General features: G+C 35.7%; 2 protein-coding genes across 2 annotated transcripts; one reads left to right on the plus strand and one right to left on the minus strand.

Moving 5' to 3' along the window:
- Positions 1-1,047: 1,047 nt before the first annotated feature.
- On the minus strand, positions 1,048-8,134 carry LOC113063165 (uncharacterized). Its single transcript, XM_026233383.1, has 12 exons — positions 7,700-8,134; positions 7,225-7,286; positions 6,941-7,147; positions 6,686-6,740; positions 6,322-6,383; positions 5,342-5,539; positions 4,577-5,194; positions 4,202-4,451; positions 4,060-4,111; positions 3,758-3,906; positions 2,573-2,633; positions 1,048-2,113 (listed from the first exon to the last, which is right to left on the minus strand). The coding sequence occupies exons 1-12, from the start codon at positions 7,775-7,777 to the stop codon at positions 2,076-2,078; spliced, it is 1,830 nt and encodes a 609-aa protein (XP_026089168.1). The 5' UTR covers positions 7,778-8,134; the 3' UTR covers positions 1,048-2,075.
- An 864-nt stretch (positions 8,135-8,998) lies between these two features.
- On the plus strand, positions 8,999-13,116 carry LOC113063196 (protein Churchill). Its single transcript, XM_026233422.1, has 4 exons — positions 8,999-9,153; positions 9,524-9,659; positions 9,732-9,802; positions 12,075-13,116. Exons 1-4 carry the CDS (start codon positions 9,115-9,117, stop codon positions 12,165-12,167), a joined length of 339 nt encoding a protein of 112 aa, XP_026089207.1. The 5' UTR covers positions 8,999-9,114; the 3' UTR covers positions 12,168-13,116.
- The last annotated feature ends 15 nt before the right edge of the window (positions 13,117-13,131 follow it).

Here is a 13,131-nt window from a genome sequence, read left to right on the forward strand (position 1 = left end):
AATGTTTTCTCTTGGTTAATTTCTCTCGGTTCATGTCAAATTAATTTTGATAAGTAAGTCGCACCTGACTGTAAGTCGCAGGACCAGCCAAACTATGAAAAAAGTGCGACTTTTAGTCCGGAAAATACGGTAGTGCTTCATAGTAAGTTCATTTATCTCTATGCTATTGACAACTGTTTTTTTTTCCAATGACATTTTGTAAGCAAAAAAATGTCCAGTCTACTTTGTCATTGTATAGCTATATATGAAACACAGCTCACATAGACACAGCATGAAAATGCACGGCCCCATATTGCAAGGATCTGTACACAATTCCTGGAAGCTTGAAAACATCCCACTTCTTGCATGGCCAGCATCACTGGACGTCACCCATTGAGCATATTTGGGTTGCTCTGGATTGGTGTATACGACAGCGTGTTCAAGTTCCTGCCAATATCCAGCAACTTTTAACAGCCATTGAAGAGGAGTGGATCAACATTCCACAGGCCACAATCAAAAACCTGATCAACTCTTTATGAAGGTGTTGTGTTGCACTGCGTGAGGCAAATGTTCTCACACCAGATACAGACTGGTTTTCGGACCCCCCCAATACATATATTGGGAATCTATGTATTTGAAACATTTGAATGGACTGATAAAGGTAGATGTAAAGTATTTTTTGTTGAAGTACAATGTCATTTTGACCATAATAATGTACCAAATCTAACTTGTATACATTTTACAGTAATATAGAAAAACTCAACACCCAGCTGTATGACATTATTTGCATGCGATATGCCAACGAACACATGGAGCTGGATTTCAACAGCTACATTAGTTGCTTGTGCAAATTGAGGAAATGTTCAGTAAGTTTCATGGTCATTTCTGTTTAGACATATTCTTCTTCTAAAATAACAAAGTTCATTAAGCCATTAAAACTAAGATTGTGAGATGCGAGTTTTTAGCAATCGGATACTTTATTATTAAAAATTATTCTACAAGGGCATTCAGAGCCTTTAATAAAAATGGAGATGGCATTATCAAGCTCAACGTTTTTGAGGTGAGTGGTATTTTTTTTTAATTGTTTATTGAATATTAACAGAAGAAAGATTACAAGCGTCATAAATTTTGATCATATTTGGATTATTGTTTGTACATATTTGGTCATTGATTATGAACTACGGAATAGATCATGACAGCTCATTTAGGTCTTGTAAAACGCATATGTGGTTGACTATCCCTTTAAGGTGACAGAATGTTGTCATATTAAAATGTCATGCCAAAAATGACAACCATTTGAACCCATCCTTGAAAAATGTGTGTGCTGCTGTGCAACTGTAAATAATTCAACTAAATAAAGTGTTCAACTTCGAACGGTTCTATTCCAGTTGTCACCACTGCCATGATTTGCAGAGCATAAACAAACAGCACAAAATAGTACAATAAATGTGTCATGACTGCAAGTAATGGACAAACATATGATTAACCTTGAGCATAAACAAAGCTTCTTGTGCTCGAGTAGCAAGAACACAAATAATAAAAACAAGTTAAACCAATTATTTTGAACATTTTAAAATATTATTCAGATTCCTGTGAATAAAACAGCTATAAACCTCTGAGAGCAAGTATGAATGAATATATGAGTATGAGGTCTTTTAAGCAACATATCCAACTGATGCTTTTTTGAAAGTCTTTTAACTGACATGTTTCTTCAGATAGATGAAAGCTTTGCTGGACTCTCTTAACATCCCCTTTCATGCCTTTGTAGCTTGACATAATAACTCAAACAATTTAGACAGAAATGCCATTATCATGCCAGAATCAGAGCAGATTTCTTTTTGTGAATTATTCTAAATCCATCTGATCCAATTACTGCATAATCCAATGTGAACTGCCATAAACCTACTATAAAACTACGGCAAAACTCTGTTATGTTGCAGTTATGAGCTAAGCAATGCAGTCTATGCTCTCAGATGAGATACATGTTTTGTGCACTGAGAGGTTGGTGTAGCATCAGATACTTCTGGGAGTGGGTCCTGTGGTGCAGCTGCTCTGTGAGGCTCAGTGGATGCTGAAGAGGAAGGTTCGCACGGATCTCAGGAGGCATTTAACACCTCCTGCTGGTCACCGGGATCTATCAAAACATTTCAAGCATTATTACATGTACAATATCAGATATTAATCTCTTAAAAAAAAAACATTTTCCTAATTAGGGATGCATTGTTTTTGGGAATACTTAAAAAGGAAAGGATGTGACGTGTGGCCAAGTATGGTGTCCCATATTTGGAATTTGTGCTCTGCATTTAACACAGGAGTGAGTAGTGAACAAACTAGTACACACACACACCCGGGGCTGCATTTGTGGGTTCAGTGCCTTGCTCAAGGGTGAATATCCAGTGCTCTCTCCACCCTCAATACCATGACTGAGGTGAGGCCCAGTCGTGGTTTTGAGGGTGGAGAGAGTGCTGGATATTCACTCCCCCCACCTACACAATCCCTACCGGACCCAAAGCTTGAACCCGCAACCTTAAGGTTACAGGTCCGACCTTCTAACCATTAGACCACGGCAGTGGGTGTGTCAAAGAGCTCTTACTCTTCATATCCTGCAGAATCTTTATGCGCTTTGCCCTGAGTGAGGCCATCTCGGAGGTAACCTGACAACAGAGAAATGAATATTGTTTAAAAATAATTATATGATTGTAATCTTTGTGCAATTTACAGTATAATTAATATTCAATTGCATTAGTATATATATATATATATATATATATATTAGGGCCGGGACTTTAACACGTTAATTGAGATTAATTACACAAAAAATAACGCGTTAACTAAGATTAATTAATTACAGAAAAAAAAATTCCCGTATTTTTAATAACTTAATTTTGCACCGCGGAACGTTTCTCACTGGATTAGTTTCGGCGGGACCGATTATACTGGAGCACCAACTAGCGTTCGCATATCACCGCAGCAGCACATCCAGCCTCAAGTATCACCTAAACGCAAAACATATAGCAGCTAGCGTGGACTTTACATTTTATGTTGAACTATGTATTGTTTTGGCCAAGGTTGTTGAGAGTTGTACTTAGTATGTTATGGCCTCTGAAGCAACAGAGAGATGTTTTCTAATAGTCAGTGTTTCCAATGTTCTGAATGTAATTGACAGTATTGTGTTTTACTTTAAAAAAAAAACACTTTACAAAAGGTTTCAAGACCTATAAGCTTCCTGAATTTCTGAAATGTACTATTTCTAAATTGTTTCAAAATATGCTATTGCTACACTTCATGGCAAAAATTGCACTGGTCTGCTAGACTTGGTTGAACAAAAATAAACAATATTTTGTTGCTTAAGCTTATGTATTCAGTCATTATTCAATGGTATACTATAAATCCATGTGAAAATAAATTACTTCTCACTGTTCTCAGGTCAAATATTTATATTTGCGATTAAAATGCAATTAATTTCGATTAATTAATTACAAAGCCTCTAATTAATTAGATTAATTTTTTTAATCGAGTCCCGGCCCTAATATATATATATATATTATACATTTTAAGAGGTTAACTGTAGAACAAAATAGCTACAGAAAAGAAACGTGTGGGAAAAAATGTCTTGGTAAGACAAAGAGCAAATCTGCTAGTTAGAAACATCATCAAGGACATTAAAGACATTGTGGAAAACCATAATATGGTGTAGGCTCAAAAAGAAATTGTAGGCTACTAAAATATTGAAGTATGAAAGGAGGTTGCAATGCAGATCAATGGAACAGCCACGTACCTCTTGTTTAACAGACAGTAGATGCTGAACTTCTGTGTATGCGTTCTGCAGGGTGGAATACGCCTGGAACAGCTGCTCACCTACATTCTCCAAAGAGCTGATCAACTCCTCTTCTTCCAAAGACAGCGATATCAACTTATTCACTTTCCCTGAGAATCATATACAGCAGATGAACATCATGACATGTACTGTTACTGGACGAGACACTGTCGAATGATCAGTTACAGCTGATTGAGGTTTAGCCTTTTCTTTCATTTAAATAAGAAATGTTAATGAAAGCTGTAATAAAATTGAATACGCACTTTTTTTAGATACTTTGTTGTTTGTCTTAGGATTCAGATTATGTGAAACATCCTGTAAAAATAAAATGAATAAAACTCTTAGACACATCTCTGTGAATTCCAGATACTTCTATTAGATACAACTTCACTTAAACTCTTATACTTGTTTTTTTCGCTTGGTTTTCTGGACATTGCAGGAGATGGCTTCAACGCTGCTGGGATGCTGCAGTGATGTTTCTGCTTGTTCTGTGTCACACTCATTTGATTTGTTTTTCTTAACAGGCACAGTCTGAGGCTGAACCTTTTCAGTGATCTCAGAGTCCTTTTGTGATGTCTGGCTTTCAAACATCTCAACCAGTAAAGATACAGGCGGAAGAGGAGCTACATATGGCTCTTGTCCAATCATGCCTTCTCTAGGGGGAAAAGGATGTTAAGGTTTAAATGTTAGAGACAACTGTACACTATCAGAAGACTATGAAATAATGAGTCTCAAAGAATTTAAGCAAATAAAATAATTTGAAATTCAGAATTTATTCACCTGGTCATGCTCTGCTCTCTTTGTGGTGTTGATCGGTTTACTTTCAACATAGACTTTTTGGAATGAGGAGGATTAGGAACAGCAGCCTCATTCCCAGTTGCTGCCTTCCGTGTTAAACAAACTCCACCTGTTGCTATCATGTTGGGTATGTTTTCCTCCATCCTCATTTGGACCATTCCAGGGGCACATATAGGCTCAGCAGTAGTACCATCATCAGTTTCTTGAGTCACGTCGTTCGCCCAAACATCTGTACCTTTTTCATAAGGGTTGGGACGAGCTCCATGAGCAGACATTTCTTGAGGAATACTTTCTGATGGTCTCTCAAGACAAGGACTTTTCAAGACAACTGGCCAATTTGATCTGTCCGTATTAAGTATGCTCTCTTCTCTCGGTGTATGCATGTTTGGGTTATGCTGGAAAGATGCTGGATGGTCATCTAGATTTTCACAAAAAGAGAATTGGCATGATGGTGGCAACTGGTCAGTTGTGAACTCATTCACCATGAAGGGTATTGTACAATGCACGTTCTCAGCTGTGATTTCTGGCTGATTGAACCACCATGTCCTGTGCCTTTGTGCTTCTAGCCTCTTCGCAATTTTCTCTTTTCTTTCCATTAATCTGACAAGAAAGAAACAACATGTCTAACAGCAAACGTCTAATGCAATAAACCAAATAACTGACAAACGCAAATGCATGTGAATCATTCAGCCATCCAGAAGATGTATAATTAAACATATAGCCACATGAAGTAGCTGACAAACTTACTTTTGTTGATCTCTCTGGGCACAAAGGTCTTTAAGCTCATTAAACTCAACACTGTAGTCCACTGTATTTTCCCCAAGTTTTCTATTCTCAATGAATTCCAGTAGCTTCTTTTTGTGAGTTTTGTTGCGAATATGCTGCTTAAACGCTGAAATTCCCATCACAGATATTTCGCAGGCCCAACACTTATGCTCCTGTTCACTGCAAGAAGAAAAGCATATCTTTTTTTGCCAATGCATTAATAAAGATGAAGTTCACCCAATAATCATTGAGCCTTTATTCCATGGAACTCAAAAGCAAGTATTAAAGGAACATGGCTCTATTTTTGAAAATGGGCTCATTTTCCAACTCCCCTGGAGTTAAACAGTTGAGTTCAAATCCATTCAGCTGATCTCGGTGTCTGGTGGTAGCACTTTTAGCTTAGAAAAATGAATCTGATTAGACTGTTTGCATCTCACTCAAAGAGTTTAGAAAATGTTCCTATTTAAAACTTGACCCTTCTTTAGGTACATTGTGTACTAAAACCAACGGAATGAAAAGTTGTGATTTTCTAGGCCGATATGGCTAGGAACTATACTCTCATTCTGGCGTAATAATAAAGGAACTTTGCTGTCGTACTATGGGTGCAGCAGGTGCAGTGATATTACACAGTGCCTAAAAAACATAATATCATTGCGAAAACGTTAAGACTCAACTAATTAACTCTAGGGGAGTTGGAAAATGAGCCTATTTAAAAAAAAATAGTGGTGTGTTCCTTAAAGCAGAATGTCTAAGCTGCTATCATGGCTAATTTTGGAGCTTCACCAAGGCTGCATTATCAAAAATCATGCTTATATGCTGAATAAGAAACATTTCTTATTATCAATGCTGAAAAAAAAATCTTTAGGATTTGTGGATGAATAGAAAGTTTAAAAGAAGACCATTTAATTTCTGTGTGAACTTTCTTTTAAAGCAGGGCATGACAAGACTTTTTAGTACCATACCTGCCCTTCATTTGCTCAATTGCACCACGGTGGATTACACTGTGCATATGTTTGTCCCTCTCCTGTAACAACAAAGGCAAAGTTAATTATAAAAATTAGATCTAATATATATCCATAGCCATAAAATGCAAACACCAATGAGTTAAAGGTCCTGCATTACACCATGCACAAAATTATTTCTTACTGATAATATGATTTTAATTCCCTGAAAAATTATAAAGCTGAATATTTTAGACTCCATCCAACATTGTTATTCTCATAGGGAAGGTAGTACTCTCCTAACATTTTCTTTACCATTTATGCTTTGATTTACTCCACCAACTCAACTTCTACCATTACTCTAGCAAAGAACAAACTTACTGACCTGTTCAGGGAAACCATGAAGGCAGATAAAACACCTTTCCAAATTTTTTTTTTCTCTAAAAGGTAAAAGAAAACAAATATATATATATATATATATATATATATATATATATATATATATATATAATTGGTTCTAGATTACAAACTAATTATTCTAAATAAAATTTTGAGCATACTCGTTCAAACAGCAATTTTTCCACTCAGATTTATATTATTAACAAAAGAGACAAGTATTTAATGTATAAGATTAACTTACTTGCTTTGCTGTCTTAGATCATAAATGGCTTTTGATTCATCATCAGTCAGGGTAATATTGTAGTCCACTTCAAGAAGTTTTCTTGTATTTCTTTTACAATGGAGTTTAATCAGACGGTGTTTGTGCTCACGGGTGGCAATATGCTCCGCGTAAAGCTCAAGTCCCATCACAGATACATCACATGCCCAACACTTATGCAGCTGTTCACTGCAACAACAACAGTGCTTATTTCATATTACTTCGTATAGCTGAGAAAGACTAAAACAAAATTGTTCTGTCTATACCTGCCCTTGATCTTCTCAATTGCTTCATGGTGGAAATAAGAATGCATATGCATATCCACTACCTGTAAAAAATATATATGCACATCTTATTAGTGAGAGGCGTAAATGCAAAATAAATATGCACATCATTGTTTTAACCAAAGTCTTCATCCTGAATTAGCAATATACAAAATTATATTGATGACTCATCCTGCACTCACTGGTGTTGTCCAATCAAATATTATCTACAATGTCCCGTATAACGTGTTTGACTCGCTGATCTGTCTTTTTCGCTATGAAATAAAAATCTAAAATTTTAAAAGAGGCTTATCCTTCTATTTATCCCGCACAAAAAATAGGCTAACACATTTATTGTGGTTTTTAATGAAAGCCACAAAACGAACCTAAAGTGGTGATAAAATGTTTCAGGATGCAGCAGAGGACAACAAATCATCAGACAAAACTGTTTCAAATAGAAGTGATTAAATCAACAAACCTTTAGTCCGTACGTTTGCCCGCAGATAAAACATCTAGTGCAAAAGCTGCCTTTGGTTTTCTTTGTCTTTTTTTTCATCGTTGTTTTGTTTCTTAACGTGACGTTAAATGAAAAAAACTCGGCCGGACTCCACGGACACAATATTTTGAGTAACAAGATACAGCTATCGATTAGATATGTATAAATTTTAATCTGTGCTAAACATGGAGAGCAGTGGCTCTCATAGTCTTGTCGTGAACATTTATTATGCCATCCACAGGTAATCACAAACTTGAGAGATTACTGATCAATTTTATATCAATCTTAAGAGATAACCGCCACAAAGAGAGTCCTTTAAATACAATACAAAACAAAACAAAACAGTTATTTTAAGTTTTCAGTGTGTTGCGACGCCCGTCCACGTGTTTACTGAATCAGTCCCATGTTGACTGGATACGGTTGCCAGGTCTCGCAAAAAGAAGCTACTGAATAAAACAATCGCTATCCCAACAAACGCAAATCATCTGATCAAAATAATTCCAAATAAGCGACCAAAAAATTCATTTTTTTCATTAAATAATGAATGTACATTTAAATAAAGCTAAAAACACTTTTGGAAAATGTATGTTGGGAAAGTGTAATTTGTGACTTTACACGTTTATAAAGGACTTTTGGTTTATTTTCAGCAGACATGGCAACACCACTGTAAGCGCTGACAGTGCTTTGATACCGAAATCGTGAGAACTGGAGGATGCTTCCCCTAGTGGTGTGGCCACAATTAATTTTACAATTAAAAAATAATAATAATAATAATAATAATAATAATAATGTTCAGTATATGTAAATGAACAATAGTGCTGTAAATTTGCAAAATGCAATTTCTGTTCATCATATTCAGAAATAAAAATAATTTAATATTTCTCTGCATTATAGACACAGCCAGTTTTACTCGATGAAAAATGTATTCGTCATAAAATAATGAGTTCATAATTGTATTAATTAGAGTCTTACACAGATAATGTGGAGTCTTGAATTAATTTGAGTGATGACGGCTATTATGGGAGTGGCTTGATGGAGCGCAGGAGATGCAGATAACATGATCTTTACCCTTAAGAGACTTTAATTAATACTGTCACGTAACAAATTTGTTCAAATATACAATTTAAATTGAAAATGTGAATTGCTAATTTACTACATTGAAATAAAATATAAAGCATGTACAAATATAAACTCTGCAGGATAGCATCTCTCCAGGATTTGGCCCCGTGCTTCTTTCTTTCTTCCTTCTTTCTTTCTTTCATTTACTACTGCACCGATGGAGGCACTATACAAACAGATCGTACAGAGAATTCACAGAAGAAGACGAACACGGAAGTGTCTCAGTTCTATTCTGAACTGTATATAGGTTATTAATATTGTTATTTTTCTTATGCAAAATGTGTACTGGTTGTGTGCAGAAACAGTATCCCGACAGGGTGAGTTCATGATCAGTGGTTTTCACACTACACGCGAATACTTCCGCTATTACTTGCTATGTGCTTAATAAAGCATTAAAGTGAATAGAGGAAACGGCGCTAGTTGTTGTTTTCCAGCAACAGATGAATATCACTGCACTCCTGTGTGTTGAATACTTCAGAAGTTTTCTTCTTGTAACCTAACTGTACTTGCAATAAGCATGTACATCTTTCTAAAATTCAATTTGATGGCTCGAAGCTGAGTTTGTTTGGGTTGTTTATGTTGTGTGCACTGGGAACTTCAAGTCGAGTATTTTGACAGTGTTCCGACTCCTTATATTTTTGTTTGTACCTCAGTTTAAGTTGTTCATGTCTTCTCTTATGTGCACAGGGTCATACCTGTCTGGAGAATGGTTCATATCTTATGAATTTTCTCGCCTGCGCCAACTGTCAGCAGCGGGACTTCGTGCTGATCAGCGACAGGACGATGGAGAATGAAGATGACGAGGAGCTCGTCACGTACCTGCGTGAGTCACGTCACATCAGTGTATTTAGATATTCGGTTCAATTTGTCATCAGTAACGTTTGCTTTTCCTCAGATATGTGCAAGAACTGTGATCATGTCATAGCAAGACACGAGTACACCTTCACTGTGGTGGATGACTATCAGGTGAGCTGTGCTCCGTTCAATAACTAATTGCGAAAAGGTTTAGGAATGAGACCTTAAAATTATTTTAAGATGATTAGACATCATAAATATATTTTAACCAGTATTCACTCTCCTTTTTTATTAGTTTATTAGTTTATTACTGGTAACACTTTGCAATAAGGTTCCATTTGTTAAAATTAGTTTAAAAATTAAGAATTATATTATTTCAACATTTACTGAGAGGTCATTAAAATCAAAAGTTGTACCGTACTATTAATATTATTTAATATACATGATCTAAAATGAACTAAGAATGAAGTGTTGTATTTTTATAAAAAAATAAAAAAAGTGACGTGACATACAGCCAAGTATACACGGAGCAGTGGGCAGCCATTTGTGCTGCGGAGCAGTTAGGGGTTCGGTGCCTTGCTCAAGGGCACCTCAGTCATGGTATTGCTGGCCAGAGACTTGAACCCACAACCTTAGGGTTAGGAGTCAAACTCTAACCATTAGGCCATGCCTTCCCCTTAAGTAACGTTAACAAATATTAATAAATATGCATTAACTAATGCTGACTAATGGGACCTTATTGTGAAGTGAAACTATTATTATTATTATTTACAATTAGAATATTACAATTATAGTATATAACCTATTGGATTAATGAGTAATAATGCTAAAAACATTTTTCATAATTAATATTATCACTGTTGTAGTCTAATAATTACTTAGTTATCTTACTGCCTTATGGAAATACAAACCCAATTCCCAAAAATTTGAGACACTGTACAATTTGTGAGTAAAAAAGGAATGGAATATTTTACAGATCTCATAAACTTATATTTTATTCACAATAGAATATAGATAACATATCAAATGTTGAAAGTGAGACATTTTGAAATGTCATGCCAAATATTGGCTCATTATGAATTTCATGAGAGCTACACATTCCAAAAAAGTTGGGACAGGTAGCAATAAGAGGCTGGAAAAGTTAAATGTACATATAAGGAACAGCTGGAGGACCTATTTGCAATGTATTAGGTCAGTTGGCAACATGATTGGGTATAAAAAGAGCCTCTCAGAGTGGTAGGGTCTCTCCAAAGTCCAATCCACCGTGCCATTCACCGTTGCCGGTGAAAAGAAAGAAGCAAAAGAAGCCATGTCTAAACATGATCCAGAAGCGCAGGCGTTTTCTCTGGGCCAAGGCTCATTTAAAATGGACTGTGGCAAAGTGGAAAACTGTTCTGTGGTCAGACAAATCAAAATTTGAAGTTCTTTTTGGAAAACTGGGATGCCATGTCATCCGGACTAAAGAGGACAAAGACAACCCAAGTTGTTATCAGCACTCAGTTCAGAATCCTGCATCTCTGATGGTATGGGGTTGCATGAGTGCGTGTGGCATGGGCAGCTTACACATCTGGAAAGGCACCATCAATGCTGAAAGGTATATCCAAGTTATAGAAAAACATATGCTCCCATCCAGACGTCGTCTCTTTCAGGGAAAGACCTTGCATTTTCCAATATAACAATGCCCTACCACATACTTCATCAATTACAACATCACGGCTGCGTAGAAGAAGGATCCGGGTACTGAAATGGCCAGCCTGCAGTCCAGATCTTTCACCCATAGAAAACATTTGACGCATCATAAAGAGGAAGATGTGACAAAGAAGGCCTAAGAGTTGAGCAACTGCCACACAGTGGTAAACATGGCCTTGTCCCAACTTTTTTGAGATGTGTTGATGCCATGAAATTTAAAATCAACTTATTTTTCCTTAAAATGATACATTTTCTCAGTTTAAACATTTGATGTGTCATCTATGTTGTATTCTGAATAAAATATTGAAATTTGGAACTTCCACATCATTGCATTCTGTTTTTATTCATAATTTGTACTTTTGTAATTGGGTTTGTATTTTACGATACACTCATCTCTGGCTTATAACAGATTATTTCTGTAAAGCTGCTTTGAAGACATGTGAAAAGCACTATACAAACTCACTTGAACGGTCTCAAAAAGGGAAATTAACCACTACTAATCTGTACTGATTAAAAGTTATCGGACAACAGAACGAGTTTTATTTAGAAACAATATTGGTTCTTTAATTTAAGATTTATTTAACAACTATATGGAAAATATAAAAAGTCAATATAAGTCAGTGTTTGGGAATGTATGTAAATAGTACATGAATACTAAAATATGGGGCAAATTAGAATGTTTGGTTTGTTAAGCCTTTTATAAGGAATTTTTTTTCTTATTTGTTATTCTTTTTTTTTTTTCTTTTTTTTTTAGGAATACACAATGTTGTGCATGTTGTGTGGAAAAGCAGAGGATTCCATCAGCGTGTTGCCGGATGATCCCAGACAAACAGCGCCTCTGTTCTAGAGTATTTGCACAGACACAGAGACATGAAATTGTGTATTTTTGTTAAAGAGCACGGTCATGCATGATGGAGGGAGCCACGACACATGCAACGTTTTACATACGCTTAGCACTGGAGAATGACACACTGTCACATCGAATCCAGGAGAATATACCACAGAATTCATTGTGCTCTTTGTTTCTACATATTCCATAGAGGCACTAAGTTTTATAGCAACTCTGACTCCTAAAGATACATGAATTTGAGTCATTGACAAATTTTAAACTTAATTAGGAATCATCCCATGTTTAATTCTCACGTTTCTGCCACAGAATAGAAAAAGCAAAATATTTTTTTTTTACCTTTCTTTTTCTTGATCTCACAGTTCAGACTTTTTTTCTCAAAATTCTGAGATATAAACGTCCTGCATTTATGGGTTTAAACCGTACTATTTTGGTTTCTGCCATGGAACAAAAAAAATAGACAAGGTAACTGTTTTTTATCTCACAATTCAGACGTTTTCCCAAATTGTGAGATAAAAAGTTGCAATTACCTTGTCTATTTTTATTTACTGACTAATCAAACATCCTTAAAAGTTTTATTTCCCATGTTAAAATGCTTTTTTCCCATCTTAATATACACAGCCTTGCTCTGATGCCAATTATTAGTCTGCAGTGAGAATATCTGTTTGACTGACCGAGAAAGGTTAGGTCTGTGTGGATTATCAGTTAACCACAGACAGGATTTTTGTTACTATGCAGCGCTTAGATTATACAGATGTCAAGATTGGATTCGACAGATCAGATATGGTAAATACGGTAAAATATGGAAAAAATGGTAAACACAAGAAAAAAACTTGATTCCTGGTTGTTATTACTGATAATTTAAAGTACAAATGACGTCACACTGTATTTCTAGTGTTAATGCCACAAAATATTTTGGCAGCTTTGTCTAAATAAACTATGAAACAATGCATTTTGTGTTTCT

Source organism: Carassius auratus, chromosome 45 (genome assembly GCF_003368295.1).
Source record: "Carassius auratus strain Wakin chromosome 45, ASM336829v1, whole genome shotgun sequence".
Lineage (NCBI taxonomy): Eukaryota > Metazoa > Chordata > Actinopteri > Cypriniformes > Cyprinidae > Carassius > Carassius auratus.